The following is a 24746-nucleotide window of genomic DNA, read 5'->3' as shown; positions in this document are numbered from 1 at the left end:
GCTACAGCAATGCTAGGTTCCAGCCATGTCTGTAACCTATACCATACCTGATAGCAATGCTGGATCCTTAACCCACTGAGCAAGGACAGGGATCAAACCTGGGTCCTCATGAATACTAGTTGGGTTTGTTACCACTGAGCCGCAACAGGAACTCCTAATCATTACTACTTATTAATCACATAACATTAACTTAGCCTAGCTACGATCTCTGAGCACATATTCCATCTATACCAATACCTATAGGCTGATGACTAAAGATTTTCTGCCTTAATTTCTCCCTTCACAAAACAAGAATGTGAGTAGCTGCAAAAAACAATGTTAACAGTAAGAGAATGGCACTAGAAACAAGATATTGTAGCATTAAAAGGAGTGCAAAGATTCCCACCACTTATCTTAATAATGTCCCCCAAATATACTGGGAGATTGAGGATTATTCTACTGTGTTTATCTAGTCTGTAACCTGTAAGCAAATAGATCCCATCTTTCAATCTATTTTATGTATGGCAGGACTGGCTACATAATTTGCTGTGTGAAATGAAAATGCAAGCTTCCTGTTCTAAAACAAGTAGGAGTTCATATGTCATCAGCAGAGCAGAAACCAAACATGGGGCCAGTGTGACTGCACAGACCACAAGGTTGGAAAGTTTAGCCTTGGGAAATGGATGGTGTGTACACTTGTCATTTGGGAGTTCTTTCTTAAACACAGAGGTGACTCCATGGTGCCTGCATTACATATTGCATGCATTCTGGTTACATCATAGTTTTATACAGGTAATACAGTCATAGCAAAGCCATCCTCCAAAATACACCCTTCATGCATGTCCCAATATGTGGCATAGCTCATGGCACAGAGAGCCCTTACTCCTGTCAGGCCTTCCTGACAGGTTACAAGAATCCCTTCCTTAGCGACTCCTTATTTGATGCCAGCTCTGGAATTCTTTGATGTTCCAGAAGCTTCCATCTTTTTACTATTGTTGGTTCTTCTCCTTCTTCTTATGATTCTCTTACATGCTTCACTTATAGGTAGTGAAACCAGATAGTACAAGGCTTAGACAGAAAATTTGGAAAAAAATACAAACTTATTAGGAAGAGATTTACCCTGCATGTGTAAGGTATATTGAACCCACCAAGAATGAATAGCCCCATGTTACCTGCTTTATGTGGTTGCTTTGACTCCTGAGAGTAATCTAGAACTTGACTGTGCAGATGGCAGGTTCTGATGATTGTTTGGTTCCCTAAACTGGGGTAGATTTCAGAAATGGCTCTTATCTGTTACATGTAGTACACAAACAAATATTTGAGAAGATTCCATAGTATCAGAATATGCTTTAAAAAATAAAACATTAATGGCTGTTAGGATATTAGAAAATCATCTATAAATTTATTTCCAGACTAAAAACCAAATAGTTGTTGAACAATAGCAGTGATATAAATTTAGTTTCATACACAGTACTTTTTGTGATTATAAATAAATGAATCTATTTATAGATTATAAATAAATGAAAAGTTCTGGGTTACTGGGTTAGATGATACAGCTGTAGAAAAAATGTTACTCAGAAAGCTAAAATCTGAGCCAACTTCTTTTCTAAAGAGTTACAGGATATATTCTTCTCATAATAAGTGGCTTAAAATTATTGATTATTAAATATCATGATTGTCCATGAAAACCTCACTGCACTGAAGGATGTGGCTAGACAAGACTGGCATTTACCACTTCAGAGACATAGTATTAACAGTTTGCTGTATGTGTCTGTATAATATACAGGAAAATGCAAATCAAACCCAATGTATGGTGATTTTTTTCTAAATGTAGATAGCTTATGCTCAAGAGTAAAAAGCTATCAAAAGCCACAGAACTAGAAATCTATTATGTTTTTGAATGTTCTTATTCAAATTCACTTCTTTCCCAATTATTTTATTCTTGTAAAAATATGTTTAATAATTGGGATATTTGGAAATTATCTTTGCCACCTGCATTTCTGTGCATATTTTGTTATGATTTTTGCTTTGAAAGAGTGTTATTTATAGGATCACTTGTAAAGGGACAGTTATAGGTGTGAAAAAATAAGTGAGTAGCTTTGACTATCTGATTTCTCTCCTGAAAATTCTATGTTTTCTTTCAAATAACCCCACTAAACAAAACCATTGGAAGATGAGGCTGATCAGTGTTGTCTTTGCTGATTAGTTGAGATGTTATGCACCCATTTCCACCCTAATTAATGTGCAAAGTTGCAAACTCACTCATACATGTTGATTTTGGAGGGGAAATGCGAGATGAATAGAAATTAAAAGTTAAAACTGAATGAGTAGGAAAATCTTCTAAAATTTCATTAATATTTTATCTGTGAAACATGCTGTTACATATTCAAGATTGTCAATGCTCAGTTTATAAAAAAAAAGTATTACAAATAAATAAAGGATGATGAACACCAAAGAAAAGAAGAAAGGAAAAGGGGTGGAGAAGAAGAGGGGAGATATGTAAATCCTAGAACACTTAGACAAAGATTGTTATGCTTGGTAGCAGTGAGTCTTGCTGAGATCAGTACTCAATTTTCGAGTTTAAGGGTAGTATGGAAGAGCAGATGTGAAGTATTTGTAGAATCGTTATGGTTTTAAGAATATTTACATATTAGTTATCAGTGAACCAAATGGGTATATGACTTTCATTTGGTTTTCATTGTGATATTTCAGGCAATGTGTAGATAACCAAAAGAGTCAATGAAGGAGTTACTTTAAAATGACCCTGCATTGCTGTGATTGTAGCAACAGTGTCTAGAAAAGTTAGCATATTAAAATAAGTGATTATTGGAGTTCCCATTATGGCTCAGTGGATTACAAACCTGTCTAGTGTCCATGAGGGTGTAGGTTCAATCCCTGGCCTTGCTCGGTGGGTTAAGGATCTGGTGCTGCAGTGTATGTAGGTCGCAGATGTGGCTTGAATCTTGTGTGGCTGTGACTGAACCTCGTGTGGCTATGGCTGTGGCATGGGTCAGCAGCTGTGGCTCCAATTCGACCCCGATCCTGGGAACTTCCATATGCAAAAAAGTGATTGTTAAAACAACAACAGTGACATACTCAAGGATAATTTAAATGCTTAAAATATTGAAAATATTGATATGTGTATTTGATAGCTACTGCCCAAAACTAAAATATATGCTGGCTTATTAAGAGGTTTGAGTGTTATTTAATTTGGAATCTCGGAGCCAATAACGCATAGTTTAAATTATTCTTAAAGTATTGAAAGATTTTTCTCATCTCTTATCCACTCCTAGAATAGTTACCAAAGTGGAGAATATTGTGAAGAGTAGGGGAGGCCTAAGCATAGCATAATGAAGGCTTATACCTTACACTTAGAGCTGAAATCAAACACACACAGACCATTACTGCATGTGTCCATTGAAGAATCAATTTAAATTGGCAGCTTTTAAAAACATTTTATAAACTTGGAGGGTATAAGAGCATTTTTATGCTGAACATAAGGGAAAAAATGTTTATCCCAATTCGTTTACAGTTATTTTCTTCCCAAAGAACCATCTTCTATCAAACAATCCAGTTTTGCCTCTGAGAAGTCCATGATACCAGAGTTCCTGTTCCTCAGGTCTGAGCCACTGGGGGTTTAAATTCTGACTTAAATTCTAAAAAAGTTAGAATATGTTTAATGAAATAGATTAGACATTTTTCAAACAAAGTTAATAAACAGAAGGGTTCCAGGTGGGTAGGTAAGATATTTTCTTCATCAGGAGTAAAAAAAGTAGAAGAAATGATTAGGGATTATTCTAGATTCCTAATGTATCTACTTAGCAAAGATGGCTTCATATTGTTAGTTTCAAGATCTATTTAGAGAAATATTAAATACGTATATTTTCCTTTGATATTATTTTTGTGTGCATATACTATGTGTATTAAATTTGTGTCATTTTATATATTTACATTTGGCATAAAGTAAATTTTATCCCATGATTAGATGCTATTGACTAACATTTATTTAATAATTAAATAGTTATTAATATAAAACAACTAATTTATTGCAACAGTGGCTATTGAGCCAGGTTTTCCTATCAAGCAACATGAAGTTCTGAAATCAGTTTCTCATTCCCCTGAAATCTTAAGGGCTATTCAGATTAAGTGCAATTGATTAGGAAGAAACAACAAAACATATCAATATTTTTAGTGTCTTGATTATACCGTCATTCTCATCTTTAGTACTTTTTCTCAGATACTTTCTACAGTATCTCTAAGGTCATCCAGCAGTGTAGTTTGAAGTGGCATTTGGCTTATTAACCATAAATATCTCTCATTCTTTATAGAATATTTAGTTATTTTGCTGGAAGAGAGGTAGTAGGGACCACAGCTGGAAGGTATGTGGTGACTTCACTAGGTATTACAGTGTTGGAGAGGGTGAAGGAGAAATGGAAAAGTTCATTGTCCTATACTTGAACAGGCAACCACCTGTTCTTCTAGATGAATACATTGTCTTTATTATAAGTTGGTATTTCCTGAACTATATTTCCATAAAACCTTAAGATAATCTTCTCTCTCCACCTGCTCTTCTACATTACAGCGTTTTCTGTGTTTTGTAATGTTGCATTTAATTTTTATATCCATTTGGTTTTAAAATTTGTATACAGACAAAACAACAGGGGGCAGCAACTCAAGAGCTATTTTCTTCCTGTATCAGTATTCTTCAGTAGTATAAATGCAGTGATTCATGATGCATTTTACTGGGATTTGAAATTTTCCAGGAGTCATCAAGACCGCCCTTCCAAACATGGATAGAGAGGCTAAAGACCAGTATTTGCTTGTTATCCAGGCAAAGGATATGGTTGGTCAAAATGGAGGACTCTCTGGAACCACGTCAGTCACCGTGACCCTAACTGATGTCAACGATAACCCGCCTCGCTTTCCTCGAAGTAAGCTGTGCTGTTGCATGTTGTAAGCGCACTCACTTTCTTTGCCAGATTATAAAAATGTCTTTAAAAAGGAGTTTTACCAAACAAATGATTATTTTAACTGTGTTCTCTCACAATTTTATTTTATCAGGGGTATGATTTTTCTTTTTTTTTTCTTTTGGTCACACCTAGGTCATGAATTATACGTGCATCACAGCAGTGACCTAAGCCACAGCAGTGACATTGCCATGTCCTTAACCCACTGAGCCACCAGGGAACTCCAGGGTCCTGGTTTTTAATTCAGTAATATAGAATAAGAGTATTGAAAAAAAAAGCAATCATATCTTTGTATTATTTCTGTCAAATATGTTTTTTCTTTTGTTCCCATTTTGAATACCAGATGGTTATTAAGTTTTGTTTATGCATTAATCCTTTTATTCGAAGACACGCTACTTTATACATCCTGTAAGTTACGAGGTTATTGCTAACTAGTAACATTCAAATACACTTCATGAACTCTACATACTAAAAATAAAATTTTGAACTGTATTTTTCATTCCACTTTTTTTAAACCAGTTCATGTACATTGAAATTCCTTTTGCTACCTATCAAAACATTCAATGCAAACATTCAGTGTTTCAAAAGAAGTCACTCCAAAGAACCAGAAAGCGATATGCCCTCAATTTAGTTTCTTTGACCAAAGTGGCCTTTGTTTTAACCAAGTAAAAGGAAAAAAGAATTCTTCTTAGGTAGAGGTGTTCTGATTGTAAAAATGCATTTCATCTCATTCTCTTTTTGGTTTGCCCTTTTTTCTTTTTTGTAACTGTATGTGGTAATTTTTTTTTTTTTTTTTTTTGGTCTTTTGTCTTTTTAGCGCCGCACCCGTGGCATATGGAGGTTCTCAGGCCAGGGGTCTAATTGGAGCTGTAGCTGCCAGCCTACACCACAGCCACAGCAGTGCTGGATCTGAGCCGCATCTGTGACCTACACCACAGCTCACAGCAACGCCAGATCCTTAACTCACTGAGTGAGGCCAGGGATCGAACCCTCAACCTCATGGTTCCTAGTTGGATTCATTTCTGCTGTGCCATGACAGAAACTCTAGTATTTCTTTAGAATACTCAAGAAAATGAGGAAATTGTACAGACTACAATGTCTTTAAAGTGCTTGTCTGATAGAAACTGAGCTGCCTTATGAACAGATCTTAGAAGCTAATAATGTCAAATAAGGACATTTTTTCTGCACATATATGAATGTCACCCTGTTTTCCTTCAAATACTGCTTCTTGAGATGTTATATTTTTATTTTACACATTTGAACAGACATTTTGATACCTCCTGGCAAAATAAAATTACCCTAAGTTTAGCATTAAAAACAGACCGTGCTTAATAGTGTTCTTGATGGCTTATAGCGGGAAGAACTTCCCTTGTGGTGCAGTGGGTTGAGGATCTGGCATTGTCATTGCTGTCATGTGGGTTTGATCCCTGGCCCAGGAGCTTCTGCAGGCCTTGGGTATGGCCAGGGGGAAAAAAAAAGAGAGAATATACCAGACAAAACAATTAATGTGATTATATTTGGCTCCATAGTAGAATTAGTTGTTTCTTTTTTCTTTAACTAGAGCGATAAGAATTGACACTTTGAATTTTTCTGGTTTCACTTGTCATGATTTGATAAGATAGAGCATAGGCTTCCTAGCTTATGCTATGCTCTCCTACTTATTAAAGTGAAGGAAGCCAAAAATATGTCATTAGGTTTTTCATTTTGGCTGGGATTTTTCTCTGTTACTATTCTATAAACCATGAAATATTTGGTTTCCTGAGGACACTTATAGATAAGTGAAAGGGGTCACTCAAAAATGATAAGTATATGTTGCACTCATTTAAAAAATAAGTAATAAATTTATAAAATGTAGAAAATTGCAAATAGCACAATTATCAGCCTAGAATGTAGTCCCTGCATGTGGATACATTTTCCTTTCTCTGTTCCTCTCCAAGAGAGTCCTTTCTTTTCTCATCAGAAGAAAGTGCAAATGCACCAAGGTTAGTAGCCAAAAGGGAATGGAAAAAGGTGGAGGAAGCAGGAAAAAAAATAGATGATTAGAGAAAAATGGTAAAGGGGTGGTGAAGGGGCATTTCCAAGTTTCAAACAGATGGTTCAGGTACTTCATCTGCCTCCCAAACTTTTTTTTTTTTTCCTCTCTCTTGAGTTGAGGGATGGTGAACAGTTTTTTACAAAAGAAAGTTTAAAGGAGTCATTCCTTTTTTTGCTTCTTTCCTTCTGATCACATAACATTGCTGTGCTCTTGTACCAATGTGCCCCAAATCAGTTGTACATGAAACCTATCTAAATAATCCTTATCCTTGGTAAATTTGTGAGCTAAAGAAGACTACTGCTGGCTTTCATCAACTTCCTAGTCCAGTTTTCTGAAACTTATTCAGTTAGGCTTTTTACATACTATTAATATAAATTCTAACCTTAAGTGAGTAGAACTATTTGGGCTTATTTTTTGCCTATTTAAGACCTAAGCTCTATTTTAATTTTTTAATACTTATATTATTTGCATTAATTGCATTTCAGTTATTTATAGTCAATATTCAATGTTCATTCTATTTATAATAATTTAACATTTATATATATTATTATGAGTAGCACATTCTCACCACTAGAGATAATCAGAATGGAAGTTCTCTTTATCCCTTTCCCCAGGCCATCTGTTTCTCCTTTTACATATTATTATCTACTTATTACCCTGGAATTCTTGAAGCTCTATGAAACAGAGCCTATCACTTGTCTCATATTGCCTTAGCATTTTATCAAAAAATAAAACAGATTAAACAAAGATGGAGAAAAATAGCCAACTGATTAAATTTTCATTGGTTAGTTTGGTGTAAGTTTTCGTTCATTTCTGGTTTTTAATTTCCCAGGGTCGTACCAATATAACGTCCCAGAATCATTGCCAGTGGCTTCCGTTGTGGCCAGAATTAAAGCTGCTGATGCGGATATAGGAGCTAATGCTGAAATGGAATACAAGATTGTGGATGGTGATGGATTAGGGATTTTCAAGATTTCTGTTGACAAAGATACACAGGAAGGAATCATTACTATACAGAAGGTAGTATTTTCTTGATTTTTATTTCCTGTGAAGGCAGTATCATAGAGATTACTGAGAAGTGATGTCTAATTTGATGGAAGAATGTATTAGACAAATTGAATGGTCGTATGGAACTATTGGTGTTTTAATTTAAAACACGCACATTTATTTTCCAGTGTCAGGATTGTAGGGAAAGTTGAGTAACATTTATAATCATACTCTGTCTGTTCTGTTCTTATCCCCAGCACTTATCCATAGCTCCATAACAATAGGCATAATGGCAAATGTGCTATTTTAAGTGACCTGCCCAGAGAGATGAATATGCTTCTTTGTTGGCTCTTTCAATAGTGAAACCCTAAAATCAACCAAGAGTCTTTGTAAGCAACTGGACAAGCATTACACATACTTGAAAATAATATAAACTTAAGGAGTTCCTGTCGTGGTGCAGTGGTTAATGAATCTGATGAGGAATCATGAGGTTGCGGGTTTGATCCCTGGCCTTGCTCAGTGGGTTAAGCATCCGGCATTGCCGTGAACTGTGTGTGGCTGTAGCTCTGATTAGACCCCTGTGGTGTAGGTTGCAGACGCGGCTCATTGCTATGGCTCTGGCGTAGGCCAGTGGCTACAGTTCCAATTGGACCCCTAGCCTGGGAACCTCCAAATGCTGCGGGAGCGGCCCCAGAAAAGGCAAAACAACAACAACAACAACAAAAAAGACAAAAAATATATATATATAAACTTAGAAATAAAACCCAAAATGTCGAAGACTTGCTACATTAGCATCTCTTCCTTTTTAACATGTACACTAATTGAGGTATTTGAAAAATTTTCATAGAGCATGGAAAGTTGTGAAGCTATTATAATCCAAAATAAAGATTATTTGCCATGGTATATTTAACTTAGCTTCCAACACTGATTAGAAATCGGGGAAAATGCACTGTTTACTCCCTCTGCTCTATATAGACATGATCTTTGACAAATCTTAAAAAAATAAGTCAGAAGGAATTGTTCCAGAATATGGTCTTATTTTCTCAAATATGTGAAACACTAAAAATTAAAACATATGAAAATATCCACACTCAAGGTACCAGGGTTTTATGCTAGTCTGACAATCCAGGTGTATAACTCTGTAATTAACACTTCTCAGTAATTAACACACATCAATAAAGAAAGTTGTATTTTAGTTGTTATGGGAAAACATATGTTTGATTTCAGGCCAATGGGTAAAACATTTCTGCAATTATTTCCAGTGGACAGCTGCTGATTTAGCTCAGCTGGTGACAATCTGTGTAAAAAAGTTTTAATAACTAGGATAGGCCAACTGTTGGTAAAATGTTTTGTTTTGTTGTCTAAAATAAAAGGAATGAAGTAAGGTGCTGCTCAAAGTTTTCAAAGATTTATCCAAAATCTGTCTGCTCATATTTAAGAAATTTTAAGTATGTACTGAAATTATTTTAATGAACTCATTTCATATGTTATAATGGGATAACATAATCATTGAAAAAGTATATAAATACAAATATATGTATATGTATTTGATATGAGATATTTAATTCGGTAATAGAAAAAAATGTTATACTCAATTCCTTGACATTATTTCTAGAAGTTTTAGAGAATTGTTTAAAAGAAACTAGAGAAAAATGCTTTTAATCTCACAGCATAAAACACATGAAAAAAGGTAAAATTATAACTTACAATTAACATAAATAGTAATTATTATTGTTTTAGATAGTAATATGGCAATACTAATAATCTACTGGGCTTTATTTTGAATAGTTTAAAGGTTTCATCTTACTTGATTTTGTAATATTTCATGAAGGAATTATTAGCAGAATGAACACATGAAACATTATAAAGTGTCCAACAAATGAAAAAAATGGGTAGTTTTTGATATTTCCATATTTTAGAATCTTATACATCATCAGAATGATGTGACATTGTCTTAGCATATTAACTAATAAGGGAAATGACTGTATAAATAGCATATGAAAAAGCAGTATCCAAAATTCGGCAAACCCTTTATTTCAAATAGTGTTGCATTTATATAGACTAAAAGATTGCAAAAAAAAAAATGCTAAAATGTTAACAGTAATTGCTTCTGGATCTTTCATGCTTTTCAATATATATAATATGCAATAATTATTGCTATAATTATTATTAGATTCATAAAAATATTATTAAGTGGCCAAACCAAAATATGTTTCATTAACAACACTTTATGATCTAATTTGAGTATTGATGAAAACTCTTGTCCTAATGCAGAAATAAGTCAGATATCAGTGGACTGAAATTTAGTGTATTGTTTAAGCTCTCTTGGGTATTAAAAAAAGACATTGTCCTTTGTCTAATAAATTAAGATTCAAAGGCATTCCAAATCCTACAAACATTTTGGTGAATGGTATTTTAAAATTTTGATACTAGAGATTTCCATCCTATGCATAGCCACATGGGTGGTTTTATACCTTATAAATTCTAAATAATTGATAATTAAAAAGATTTATCAATCCATCAATATATGAGAAGTTAGCTAAATGTTTTGATAATTTATGCTAAATATGAGATCAAAATCATGTTATTTTCAGTTTAAATTATTGGCAAGTAAAATAAATTTTGTTTCCTCCAGTATTCACATATCTTCTAATTTATGAATAATGTATAATTTTTATTTTTTCTCCTCTTTTTTCTTATATATATGTCAAGGATTGTCTTTGGATAATCAAGCACACTCAGTATATAGGAGAATATTTTTCTTTTTTTTTTTTTTTTTTAGGGCTTCATGAAAGTTCCCAAGCTAGGGGTTGAATCGGAGCTGCAACTGCCGACCTGTGCCACAGCCACAGTAACGCCAGATCTCTGCCGCATCTGCGACTTACACTGTAGCTTGTGGCAATGCCGGATCCTTAACCTACCAACCAAGACCAAGGATCAAACCCGCATCCTCACAGACTCTATGTTGGGTTCTTAACCTGCTGAGCCACAATGGGAACTCCTATAAGAGAATCTTGAGAAACAATTTTACTGTTGTGGTATAAATAACCAGTAAAATATTAAATATTTAATAAAGAAAAGTCTTGTTCATTTTGAACTCTGTAAAGTGTAGAACCAAGTTGACTGGTTATCAAGGGTCGAAAAAATCACATTTAGGAGTTCCCGTCATGGTGCAGTGGTTAATGAATCCGACTAGGAACCATGAGGTTGCGGGTTCGGTCCCTGCCCTTGCTCAGTGGGTTAATGATCTGGCGTTGCCGTGAGCTGTGGTGTAGGTTGCAGATGCGGCTCGGATCCCATGTTGCTGTGGCTCTGGCGTAGGCCAGTGGCTACAGCTCCGATTTGACCCCTAACCTGGGAACCTCCATATGCCGCGGGAGCGGCCCAAAGAAATAGCAAAAAGACAAAAAAAAAAAAAAAAAAATCACATTTAGGTTATATGGAGAGCTTAAAAAACAAATCGCTTGAAGACCCAGGTATTGCACTCTAACTTGATTTTATATATCATTTTGAGTCTAGTAAAACACTCTGTTTATAGAAACATTAAGAAATGAGTAACACTTTACTACTTTTAAGATGGTTGTTAAAGTTTACTAATGTGGAAAATTGATCTGATGTTTGGAGAATGTGTTTACCACATTGGGGCAGAACCAGTAGATTCAGAAAGCAAAATAGTCCTTAGTAACAGACTAAGCAGTACAGTTCTGGAAAATTTTAATGATTATTAACATAATAAAATGCCATGTTCATTAAGACAAGATATCTGAAGCCTTGTTATGTGAAAAAAGTAAAATTTAAATAAATCTAGGGTGTTTATAGTGTTTGGATAGTATCTACACAGAAATAAGTAGAGATACAATCCTTTAGTTTTCTTCATGCTAAAAATCTTTGGTGTTAGCAAGTATTAATTACACTTTCCTCCTACCCTCTTTCTCCACAGAGTTCTGAGTAAATAATAGGTATTGGGGTAATTACCTGGTATACATTAGCCTAATTTTTATTTTTATTTCCAAAGCTCCCTCCATCCCCCAGACTCCTTTTTAAAATGATAGGTTTGTATTGTTTGCTAAATATGTTCCAGTGCCTAACCAACCCAACACAGAGTTCTTACCAGTATTGAAATAAACAAACATACAAAGTGGCTCCTCCAAGAGTTGATTAAAAATAGTGGAAATAATGTATTTACAGTTCAAGCCTAGTGATCAGTGAATATTTTTTCACTTGAAAAAATTGTTTATGGTATTATTAATCTATTTTTTGGATTAAAAACTATTGTTACTTCATAATTTTTTTTCATTTTCAAGCAGTTATTTTATTAATTTGTTCAGAAACTCAGTTCACATTTTATGTGCAGTGACTACACCTAGCACTGTACCTTTAGTGTTAGGTATTCATTTTGCATTAATCCAGGGCTGCTTCTGCTTTGAAACCTCAAGTAAGATTCATTCCAACTCCTTACATGGACAGCAAAGAACTATTTTTGGACCTAAGAATCACTTAGACTTGTATTTGCCAGATATGTATCCCACTGTTCCTAGTTTTATTCAAAGATCTAGAGTAGACACTAAGCCACTTTGAATTCCTAGAAGCAACATACATGTTCTTTTAGCACTTTAGACATTCCTCCTGTAAGTCTCTCCTCTGCTCCCAAACCCACTCATTCTTACTCATCTTTCAAGACTGGAAAATTGCTCCTGTTCTTCCTACTTTAAACCAGATAGGTGAAGAAGGGAAGTAAAAGTTCCTATGCAAAGATTTGTTTGCTTTGCACAAGAAGAGTCTGTGTGCAAGTGGCATTTGTGTGTTTCCCTGTAGTGCTGGGAGCTGGTCTAGTAAAAATGTAATATCATGTTTGGTTTTTTTTTTAAGTATGTTTGATTTACAGCGTTATCCCAGTTTCTGCTATACAGTATAGTGGCCCAGTCATACATATATATACATTCTTTTTCTCATACCATCTTCCATCATGGTCTGTCCCAAGAGACTGGATATAGTTCCTTGTGCTGTACTTATCCATTGCTTATCCATTCTAAATGCAATAGTTTTGATCTACCAACTCCAAACTCCCTGGGGTTTTTTGGTAGACTTAGCTGTGGCAACAAAGATTTGAGCAAGTGTCGCAGAGAGGTAAGGCCCCATCTGCCAGCCAACTGGTCAGTCCCATTTAGTCTCTCAAAGATTTGAACAGGGACTGAGGAAGGAATTGCATAGTGGATGGATAACACTATGGGTGTTCCCCAGGTAGACAGCTAAAGGGAGATTTTTCTCAAGGCAGTAACCACGTGAGCAAAGATTCAACATATGAAATAGCAGGAAAAGCTTGGAGAATTGGAAGTAGGACAGTTTTACTGGAGTACCTTGTGCAAAAGGGACATTGGTATCAGATGAGGCAATATAAGCGAAAGGGCTCTTTATGCCTCTTTTGCAAGGCTGCTGTTAGTGAATAGAAACGTACATGTCCAAGGATATGCAAATAAGAATGGATTACAAATAATAAATATTAAAAAATATTTCATTTGTAGCTATGATCTCATATTGTGAAGTAGAAATTATATATATATATATATATATATGTATATATATTTATCTTTTTGTCTTTTTTTTTTTTTCCTTTTAGGGCTGCGCCTTGGCATATGAAAGTTCCTGGGCTTGGGGTTGAATCAGAGCTACAGCTGCCAGCCTATAGCGCAGTCACAGCCCTGCTAGATCTGAGTCAAGTCTATGATCTACACCACAGCTCCTTGCAACATTGGCTGGATCCTTAATCTACTGAGTGAGGCCGGGAATCAAACCCTCATCCTCATGGATACTAGTCGGAGTCATTTCTGCTGAGCCACAAGGGGAACTCCCAAATTATATTTTCTAATTTCTCTTGAATTCTTATTATTGGAACTGTGATAACTGTAATTCATTCCAAACATTTCACTTCGTTTCAAAGCACTAAATTATGTTTATTTAAATATTTATTTAAAATGCTATCACTTTGTTAGCCATAGTCAAGTAGAACACCTTTTTATGATTATTAAGTTTAGAGCCTTGAAATCTTTTCTAGTTTCTTTTCTTGCCTCTTTTTGATCCTTACACATCTTGTCTGCATGGGTTTTTTTTCCTATTTGCTTTGGCATTAGCCTAAAGTTGGTTATCATTGCTTCCCTCCAAAACTGTTTTCATTTTTCCTGAGCTCATGACCTGAACTCTTAGCTTATTAATTCTTAAATCCATTCTTTAAAAAAAAAATTGCTGCTGAAAAATGCAACATCATTTTATTTTTATTATTCCAACTAGTTTGAAAAGAAACTATCTTATACTAAGGTATTAAGACAGAGTGAGACAACAAAATGAAAGGCTGTGGCAAAATTATCATTAATGAGGTTATAGATTTCTAAATTCTAAAAGAATCCATTGAAGAATTATTAGTATTAATGAGGGCTTTCAGTAATGCGAGCTACAAAAGTAAATTAAAAATCAGTAGCTTTGGTATAGCCCATGATAATGGGGGTACGTACGAGCTCTTGTCTTTAATCCAGCCTTACAGCTTCTACCCTCTAAGAATCGTGTATGGAATATCCATTCCTCTGGTCCATATCCCTGTCTCTCCATCTTAAAGCAAGGTAGTCTGCTGACCTCACAAAGGCAAGGTGTACTCCTAAATTCATATACTTTTCTATCAGTATCTCTTATTTTTTTTTCTTTTTAGGGCCTTATGGTCCTTCTTAGAGCCTTTCTTTTTACAGCGTATGGAAGTTCCAAGGCTAGGGGCCGGCCTACAACACAGGCATAGCAATGCCAGATCCAAGCCACGTCTGTGACCTACACTGCAGCTCACAGCAACGCCGGATCTTTAACCCACTGGGCGAGGCCAGGGATTGAACCCATGTCCTCAAAAGATATTAGCTGGGTTTGTTACTTCTGAGCCACAGTGGGAACTCCTCCAACAGTATCTTGATTCTCAATTTCTGAAGAATATCTTTGTTTACATTTTTTAAACGAATGTCTATTGTGAGTGGTTTTCTCAGAATGAAGAAAGTCTTAAGATTTTTCTGGTTCTCTCTGTCAAGAACTAACAACTGCTTATGGCCTTCAAGGACAGGATTTTGATTGTCAGTTCTCCTTATCAAGATTTCAATAAAATGGGAGCTTATATTCTATTACAGGTAAGACATTTACAGACACCCCTCAGAGAGAATGGAGTCTGAGGAAAAAAAAAATATGTGAGTTGCATAAATTCAGTATTCTTTCCATGACCAGGTGATAGTGGAATCATCTGTGAATTCTGGAATGATTTTCTGGGTTTGAGTCACAAGAGCATTCCTATAAACCAAGAAGTTCTGAAAGAAGACAAATGATGCCTTCCTGCATTGTTCTCAGAATATTTTTAAATTTTTACTGAAATAAACGAGAATTCTATGGGTAGTCCATAAAAATGAACCATTGGTTGATAAATTTTCCAGTCTTTCTTAACTATAGAAAAACATTTACAACCAGACACTGATAAGATGTTGATGAGATTTTTGTTGAAGACATAAATGTGTTTTTTCTGATGATTCTGTGTGTCTCAAAATATCCTTTCACATTTGGATGATAGAGTTCCAGTCCTTTTTTTGGGAGTAGGTTATTTTGTACCTGTGAGCCATGCTTGCTAATTATCTGAACTTATTTTTTCTCTATAGTATAATAAAACTTGTCCATTGCCTTTTATAAATAATGCACTGTCATGGTTATAATGAGATTTATTCAAGTTTGAGCAAATTATTACCACATTTTGAAGCACCTACATATACTGTATTTTGTATAGGGTGAACTTAGAAGCAAGGAGAGAACAACAGCAAAACAATCTTTTTCTAAAACGTGTTAGAAAAAGAAAAATAAGAACAGAATTGTACAAGTTTATCTTCAGTTATGCTATTATTGCTGTTATGTCTAATACAGAAAATGTTTATTAGTATGACCAAATATGCAGAATCCACAAGGCTGAAGATTTATATAGGTGTTACCATAGAACTGTTTTTTCATAACTTAATTATCCTCTATACAATAAGAATAGGCATGATTAGGAGTTTTCTGGTGGCTCAGTGGGTTAAAGACCTGGTGTTTTCACTGCTGTAGCTCTGATTACTGCTGTGGTGTGGGTTTAATCCCTGGCCCAGGGACTTCCTCATGCCATAGTTGTGGTCCCCCCAAAATAATAATAATGATTACATAGTTTAAGGTTTTTATAAATTTTTTTGGCTGCACCTGTGGCCTGTGGAAGTTCTCAGGCCAGGAATTGAACCTGCGCCTTAGCAGCTTCTTAACTGCAGGGACAATGTCAGATCCTTAACCCACTGTGCCACAGCGGGAACTCCTTGAGCATGTTTAAATTGATAACAGAACTAAGTGTTAAACAGTTAAAGCAAAGTACAGTCTATCTCTGTGGCCATCGATGAATGATTTGATGATAATCTTTATACACAGTGACATAGGGTTTTAAAATCCACAAAGCGTAAATGTAAGTAGTATTCCATGTGAGTGAAGACTATGTCTTTCCACCTAGAAATCTTTCTGTTTACATTGTCCCGTTATAATTTACAGTATAGGAACTTTACTCTTTTATTTTTCCTTTGAGATATGGCACTCCTACATCTAATGTACTTCGGTTTTCGATATAAGACCTCAGTTGAAATTAAATACTGAATTCTCGCCCTTATAAAATACATTACTACTAGAGTTACAGTAGAGTCAAAAATGAGTGTTTTCAAAATGCATTTCCTACGAAGGGTGAGTATTCAGGCTCTGGCATGTGGGTAACTTGTATGGTGGCTCACATCAGCATATTGTCAGATAACATTTAAGCTACTTCAGGCCCATTCTGCTGTGCTGTCTTCATGATCACCTCCTATTCATACCCTAAAAAAGCTGAATGGCGTGAAAATCATGAAATAACAGAGCATTCCTGCGGAGGTACTGACGATATGGCTAGCCTCCATTCCCTGAGGAGGAGGAGGGGTTAGAACACCATGTCCTTTCAACCTTCCACTAGACGACACAGATTTCTGAGCCCTGGGTATACTGTCTTGTTATTGAGATGTGTTTTTTGTCTATTGCTTTCAATAATGAGGGGCTAATTCCCAGAGTCAAGTATGTATCTCGGTGTTTCATAAATGTTGCTGATGTGTGGTGGAGGAAAATGAAACCAACAGTCTTTCCAATTTATTTTTCTTCTTTTCATTACATTTTTCTTTGAAAGATGTTATTCAATTAATCCTGCTGCTGTAGACGCATATTTCTCAAAATGGAGCAGAGATATTTGTCTGTGAAAAAGCATGTATTTTGGATTTCAGTGTTAAAGGCTGGATGTGATAAGATTAATACAGTAACTCTAATGAACTGCTAAGTTCCAATTTGTTCAACTCATTGTTGTGTATATATGTATAGGTGGATCCTAACATCATTTCAATCATTACATACATGTGTACATGTATATAGACAGTCATCTGCTTATTAAGGTATAAATTTACTTATTTTTGAATAGTCAAGATTAGAGATGAATTTAAAGTCTTAAGAAATCAACACTCTGAAGAAAGTTGAGAGTATTGTAAATGTCAACACATGATAGACTTGATCAAAGAGACTGAGGCCCTGTTCCTTAGGAGTATTTTCTGTTTTCTTTGATTTTGGCAGTTATTAGAGCAATGTTCTCAAATATGTGTATGTCAAAGACACTTTCTAGTGAGCCTTTCATGAATTTTTTTTTTTTTTTTTTTTTTTTTTTTTTTTTGCTTAGTACAAGTCACAAATAATACACAATTTTCCCTACTTCTGTTTTGTTCCATGGTATGTTATTTCCTAGATTCATTTCAATAGGTAGCATTCCAAGAAAGATATATTTAAAAAATAGATAAGAAATGATTTAGTGGTTATATAATGAAAGTGGGAGAGAAAATTTCAGGATGAAACTAATGTTTCTGGTAGGAGTAGCTAGAGAAAAAATGCTGTTTCTTTCAGAATGGGAGTGTGGAGGTGATTAAAATGGTTTGGAATATATTACATTTGTGTTTAAAAGGTCATGAATAAGGACTTGTAGCTCGCAGGAGAGGTCTAGAGTACAAACGTAGGTTTGGGAGTTGTAGCATATGCTTAGCAATAAAGGGGTGATTGAGAATATCATAAAGCCCGTGTATAAAATGAAGGAAAGAATGTGTTAGACATCACTCGGTGAAACTGACAAAGTTAAGTTAGCAGAGCAGAGAAAGAGTCAGAAAATTTATGTATTCTTCTAGCATTAAGATATTTCAAGAGAATTTAAAAAAAGTTGATCAACAAAACAAATTCATATTTATATTTAGATCAGTAAAGGGAATTTCATATATTATCAGTAGAGGGAAGGGATTGATGGATCCTCAGTGGGCATTCCAATGGGAACAGACCTCAGTTTCTCTCTCCCTTGAATCTTACTGCTATGGACTGCTTGTTTTCTGGATCACTTTTAACAGGGTTCATCTCACTTTCTTCCTTGGTCATTATCCTGGGATTAAACTATTATTCTTTTTTTAGATTATCTGAATCATAATTCCAATTCATTCTGATTTTTTTGTTTTTGTTTTTGTTTTTTTTTTTTTAGTCTGTGGGAACAAAGACACTTGAGTTACATTATCTGTGATTGTGAGCAAGAAAGCAACCTCTCCTTGACTCAGTTTCCAGATTTGTCCCAAAAGACCTGTTGAAAGCTATATCATCTTATATAATGTTCTATATTATCTTAAAGATTGTTGTGAGAAACAATGAGTGTGAGCAGATAAGAAGTTAATATTGTAACACTCTTAGAACAGTAACCTGCACATGGTAAGGGCTGTATAAATGTGTAATGTTCTTGGGAAATATGTTTAGCTGTTTATGGTACTGCCTCTTTGTATACAAGTGCAATGAGCAATTTGAAATGTATACACATTTAGTTGATGGTGGAGATACATTAGAACACCTGTTTACTTTTTTTTTTTTTTTTTTTTTTTGTATTCAGTGATCTTTCTATCTAGGTTAAAATGTTAATGTAAGTACTCAGGGAAATCAGAGGATTACTTGTGGAACTAGATAATGGAAATAACAACTCCTGATATTTATATCCTTTTTATTCCTATTATCTTGACATAATTTAATGTCTTAGACTTAAACATTTCTTTGTTTATATCTACAGTACCTTTCTCAGGGTCTTAATTTATCTGTGGAGCACCAGATACTTTTTCTGTAGTGGAAATAACCTGTTTACAAATGTGACTATTTGTATCAAGCACCTGAAAAGCAGCTGGGTTAAAGTATGATTTTTTTGAAAGTTAAAATAATGACTCATAAAAATATAAAATGGACATGGAGAAACACATTTTTTTTCTGCTTATTCTAAATTTGCTTTTACTTATTTTGCTATTTTTTCAAAAAACTTGTCCTTAGATTTTTTTTTCTTTCTTCATCAGCAAACAGTCAGTTTCTATTATAGTCTAGACAGTTGTTACCTGCTGGAGATATCTAAGATTTTATATTTGGCTTCTATCATAGCTATCAAAATCTAGCACAGATTTGAGAGGGTCACTCCCTTGTAGAGGACCCCCATCACTGGTACAGTTTCAGAGTTCTCCCCCTGAATTCCTAAACTTTTATGAGGGCATCAACATGGGCCATTTTATAAGTATATATACCCCCCACACACATATATATAAAGCTAAATATATAATATATATAACTAAATATATATACATATAAAAAACTAAATATATATAAAACTATTTGGAACATACTTTACCCTTGTCTTCTTCTCTGTAAAAAACTTATTGTCGAAATCTGGACATAGACTTTAAAATATGTGAAAGCTGCATGTAGCTGATAAAATCACTTGCAGCTGCCAAAGCAATGACATCACTGGACAAAGTTAAACAGGTAAGGTAGACTTCAAGGGTATTGCAGTTCAAGGAGATAGATCAGAATTCAGTCTAAACTCAACTCAGCTGAAACAAAGGCCTGGAGAATTTTTAAGAGTTGGAATGTGTGTGTGTGTGTGCGTGTGTGTGTAGATCATACTGTGTTTGCTTTACCCAAAAGAAAAGTAAATTTTCCTATACTTTCATGAAAGCAGGTAGTTTTGGAACTTGGAACAAGACTCCTGCTGAAGGTTGGCTTTAAGAAAAGGGAGGGAAGGGGCCTAGTGTCAGGAAGAAGCCTGTGTACATTCAGTCCAGCTGAGGGGCCACGAACCCCCTCTTGGGCACAGCCCAGGGAATGGAGAAAATAAAGCAGCAGTGCAGCTATGCACGGTTTGCATTTTGCTTTTGGAAAGTACTTAGGCAATCATTTTAGAACTCTTCTCATTGTCTTTAAATGTACAAAGTATTCTTGCTGAGATACCTTTTCCAAAGTTGTGGATTATTTCTAAGGTACTGAGTAGTAGGTTTATTTAGTATAAAATAATCCTAAAGGGAAAGTTATGATTGAGGGTTGTTTTTCCATTGCTGTGGTCTCATTTAAGCCCATTTACTTAGGAAAAATGACTTATATTGATTTGATCAAGAAGTAGGGAGGGTATTGAAAGCAACAGAGTATATGCTTTGATCCAAAAGACAGCTGGAAGCTCCAGAGAAAGAAGTGCTTTTATACAGAATCAGCATTAAGCACAAGACAGTAAATATGTAGACATGCACATGTGCATACACACACACTCTAAACAGGAACAGAGTAAAGAATTTCCAGAAGGATGTAATTCGGATCAGTTCCTGAAATTTCAACAACTGCATTGGCCCAAAGTGAAAGATCTAAAAGGTCACTGAGCTGAATGAGAGCATATTTGGCTATAGACCAGAGACCAAGCTATATGGAGAAAGAAAAATGCAGGGCAATGATTTTACTAAATGAATTCAAGATTATATATTAACTTAAGCTTTACTATTGAGAAAGCTAAAAAAAGACAAGGCGGAACTGATTCCACAGTTTATTATAGTTTGTTTTTTAATTCAACAGATGAATATTATCAGTTGACTTTGCAAAAGACATGAGCCTTGATGTCACGGGGGAAACAGAAGAGAAAGACAAAGTTTTTTCTTTCCATTTGACTGCTCATAATCTAGCAGGAAATAGGAGTTCCCATTGTGGCTCAGTGGTAATGAATCCACCTAGTATCCACGAAGATGAAGGTTCAGTGGGCTAAGGATCTGGTGTTGCTGTGAGCTGTGGTGTAGGCCACAGACACGGCTTGGATCTAGCGTTGCTGTGGCTGTGGCAGCTGCATCTCTGATTTGACCCCTAGCCTGGGAACTTCCATATACCACAGGTATGGCCTTAAAAAGACCAAAAAAAAAAAAAAAAATTTAGCAGGAAATAGTGGCGCTAATAATAGTGTTATAGTAACAGCAAATGTTTATACATTGATAACCCTGTGTCTGTCACCATTCTAGGTGCTTTAAATTTATAAGTAATTTACAGCAAGCCTATTCAGCTGGTGAGGTGAATTAGTCAGGTACCTAAATGTGATGATGTCACATACACAAGGCCCTAACTGATATTGGAGTTTGAAGATCACCTGCTAGTTGTAGCAAAAAGGGGATGGGTGGTGGGCAGACCAGTTTAGAATTCACATAGTGCATATGCCCCTAATAAGTACACACATAATCTTGGGCTTTCACTGGAGCTTCCACTTTTTGCTATTTAGTTTCAATAATACCAGCCTTGTCTCTTTTAAAATGCATGTTAAAGATTTATGAAAAACTTTTTTTTGAAGTTAGCTTTCTATTAAATGTAAAGAAATTTTATTGTTAATTAGGTGAGGATATTGTGGAATCATGCCTAAAGAAGATGATAGTTGGTCTCCAAAAGATTTCCTTTAAGAGAAGTGCAGAGTTGCATGAGGAAGAGGAAGTGGTGGGAGATAACAAACTGGAAAGGACAAAATGTTTATAGTGACTAGTTCATTTTAATTGTAGTAAAAGGGGTGAAAGGAAGTGGGGTGAAAGCTTATTATCGGGCTTAGACCAGGGATTGGCAAACTTCTGCCTGCCTATTTCCGTACAGCTCAAGAGCTAAGGATAGTTTCACATTTTTAAATGATTGAAAAATAATCAGAAGAAAAAGGATGTTGAGTGATCCCTGAAAAGTCATCTGGAATTCAAATTTCAGTGCCTATGAATGAAGCCTATGGGCACATGGCCAGGCCGGTTCATTTACATGTGGCAGAAAACATAGGGCCTGCAAACCCTAATTATTTACAGTTTTCGCTTGACAGGAAAAGGTTGCCAACCACTGTCTTATTTATAATGCTCACATTTTTAATCCTGAACTTCATCATCCTTTTGTGGCAGTGAATTTGAGCCACCCTATTTGATAGTTTTGGAAAGGATATGTCCAAGAAGCTGCTTTATTTCTCTTTCAATGTCTCTGACATAGATGTCCCTTGCCAGATGAAAAAGCAGCTTCTCTGTGGTGTCACTGGGATGGGTCTGAGTGACTTGAATTTGATTCCAGGTTCTTAAGAATTCTGCATGTTTCTTGATCTCGTGGGCTACAGCTTGAACAGTGTTTTGGTCAAATTTCCAAATATATCTAGACTCCAGGGATATATAGTTTCAAGTACTGAGTAGAATCTGTTTAAACATTACCTTTATCTCCTTCCCTTTCCTTCTTTGTCTTCCCCAGTTGTTACTTTAACTTTTTTCCCCCAGGTGTAACCTTGCTCATTAAATCTAATAGTTATGAAATCTACTGCTTATGTAAAAATCAATAACAGAAGTAGGAATTAAGCTTTTATTGCAAAAGCTTTTTCTTCAGTTTGCTTAACAGTCCTATCCATCACACCACACCCCTCTTTGAAAACTAGTCTGGTTTATTCTGACTTGCTTTGAAAATCAACTTGTGTGGTGAGCCCTTCTGTCTGGAATCTTGATTCATAGCTTTTCATATGAATTCTTTTATTGCTCTATTTTCATAATAGCTTTTAGGCGACCAATCATCACGCATGGTACTGTGTTTCTTTATGATTTGGCAGCATCCAGATGTCTTTACCGCATGTCGTTGCCTCTTAGACACATTTAAAGAAACAAGTTGCTATAAAATAATTGCATTCATTTGTGCAGTAAATGTTAAATTATTCTTTCATAAGTCAGTCAAACTTTAACTTGAATACAGAAAGACTTGCTGTCCCTTTTGGTAAACCTAAATGAATATCTTAAAAGTTGTTGTGGTTTTGAATCTATTGAAAAGGATTGGTACTATGGATAACAGTATGAATATTTCTTAAAAAAAAAAATAAAACAACAAAAATAGAGTTATCACATGATCTAGAGATACCATCCCTGGACATATATCCAGAAAAAATTATAATTCAAAAAGATACATACAGGGAGTTTCTGTTGTGACTCAGTGGGTTAAGAAACCAACATAATGTCCATGAGGATGCAAGTTCGATCCCTGGCCTTGCTCAGCGGGTTAAGGATCCGGCACTGCCACAAGCTGTGGGCATAGGCCACAGACAAGGCTCAGATCTACACTGTGGTGTAGGCCAGCAGCTGCAGCTCTGATTCAAACCCTAGCCTGAGAACTTCCACATGCTGCTGGTGTGGCCATAGGAAAAAAAGTATATACATCCCTATGTTCACAGTAGCACTATTCACAATAGCCAAGACATGGAAGCAACCTAAATGTCCATCAACAGATGAATGGATAAAAAAGATGTGTGTGTATACCATAGAGTATTACTCAGTTGTAAAAAAGAATTACATGATGCCATTTGCAGCAACATGGCTGGACCTAGATCTTATGCTAAGTAAGTCAGAGAAAGATAAATGCCATATGTTTTCACTTTCTGTGGAATCTAAAATATGATACAAATAAACTAATATACAAAACAGAAATAGACTCCCCTGTGAGGGAAGAGGATGGGAGAGGGATAAATAAGAGTCTGGGATTAACAGATGCACACAACTATATATAATAGATAACCAACAAAGACCTACCATATAGCACAGGGAACTATACTCAAAATTTTGTAAACTATAGTGGAAAAGAATCCAAAAAAAAAGTGTATACCTGACAGAGTCACTTTGCTGTGCACCTGAACCTAACACAGCATTTTTAAATCAACTACAATTAAAAAAAAAAAAAATCCAGGAATTCCCGTTGTAGCGCACCGGAAATGAATCCAACTAGTAACCACGAGGTTGCAGGTTTGATCTCTGGCCTCACTCAGTGGGTTAAGGATCTAGTGTTGCTGTGAGGTGGGGTGTAGGTTGCTGACACAGCTGGGATCCTGCATGGCTCTGTGGGTGTGGCTGTGACTGGCAGCTGTAGTTCAGATTTTTTTTTTTTTTTTTTTTTTTTGGTCTTCCTGCTATTTCTTGGGCCACTCCCGCGGCATATGGAGGTTCCCAGGCTAGGGGTCGAATCCGAGCTGTAGCCACCGGCCTATGCCAGAGCCACAGCAATGCAGGATCCGAGCCGCATCTGCGACCTACACCATAGCTCACGGCAACGCTGGATCCTTAACCCACTGAGCAAGGCCAGGGATCAAACGCGCAACCTCATGGTTCCTAGTTGGATTCGTTAACCACTGCGCCACGACGGGAACTCCTGTAGTTCAGATTTGATTTGACCCCTGGCCTGGGAACTTCCATATGCCATGGATGCGACCCTAAAAAAGGCAAAAAAAAAATCACATAAAGGAAGAGGAGATGGTAAATAGTATTTTTAAAAACACATTCGTACATAAACACATTATATAAAAATACAATTTTTCTCTTAATTTGTCCATTTTATAACTGATATAAGAACAA

At 35.6% G+C, this 24746-nt stretch overlaps 1 protein-coding gene across 2 annotated transcripts in view; it reads left to right on the top strand.

Moving 5' to 3' along the window:
* The window catches only part of CDH7 (cadherin 7), a 128838-nt gene that overhangs the window by 55729 nt on the left and 48363 nt on the right, over positions 1-24746 (top strand). Inside the window, exons 4-5 of one of the 2 annotated variants that reach the window (XM_021099453.2) lie at positions 4743-4910; positions 7814-8001. In XM_021099453.2, the coding sequence (XP_020955112.1) occupies positions 4743-4910; positions 7814-8001 (356 nt within the window). Of the gene's footprint in view, positions 1-4742; positions 4933-7813; positions 8002-24746 lie in introns of both variants that reach the window. The other variant, XM_085018314.1, reaches the window with a different exon arrangement.

Source organism: Sus scrofa, chromosome 1 (genome assembly GCF_054392235.1).
Source record: "Sus scrofa isolate SSC_HxYL_T2T_F1_AM1 chromosome 1, Sscrofa_HxYL_maternal_Yorkshire_Landrace_v2.0, whole genome shotgun sequence".
Classification (NCBI taxonomy): Eukaryota; Metazoa; Chordata; class Mammalia; order Artiodactyla; family Suidae; genus Sus; species Sus scrofa.
This window is presented reverse-complemented; position numbering and strand designations above follow the sequence as displayed.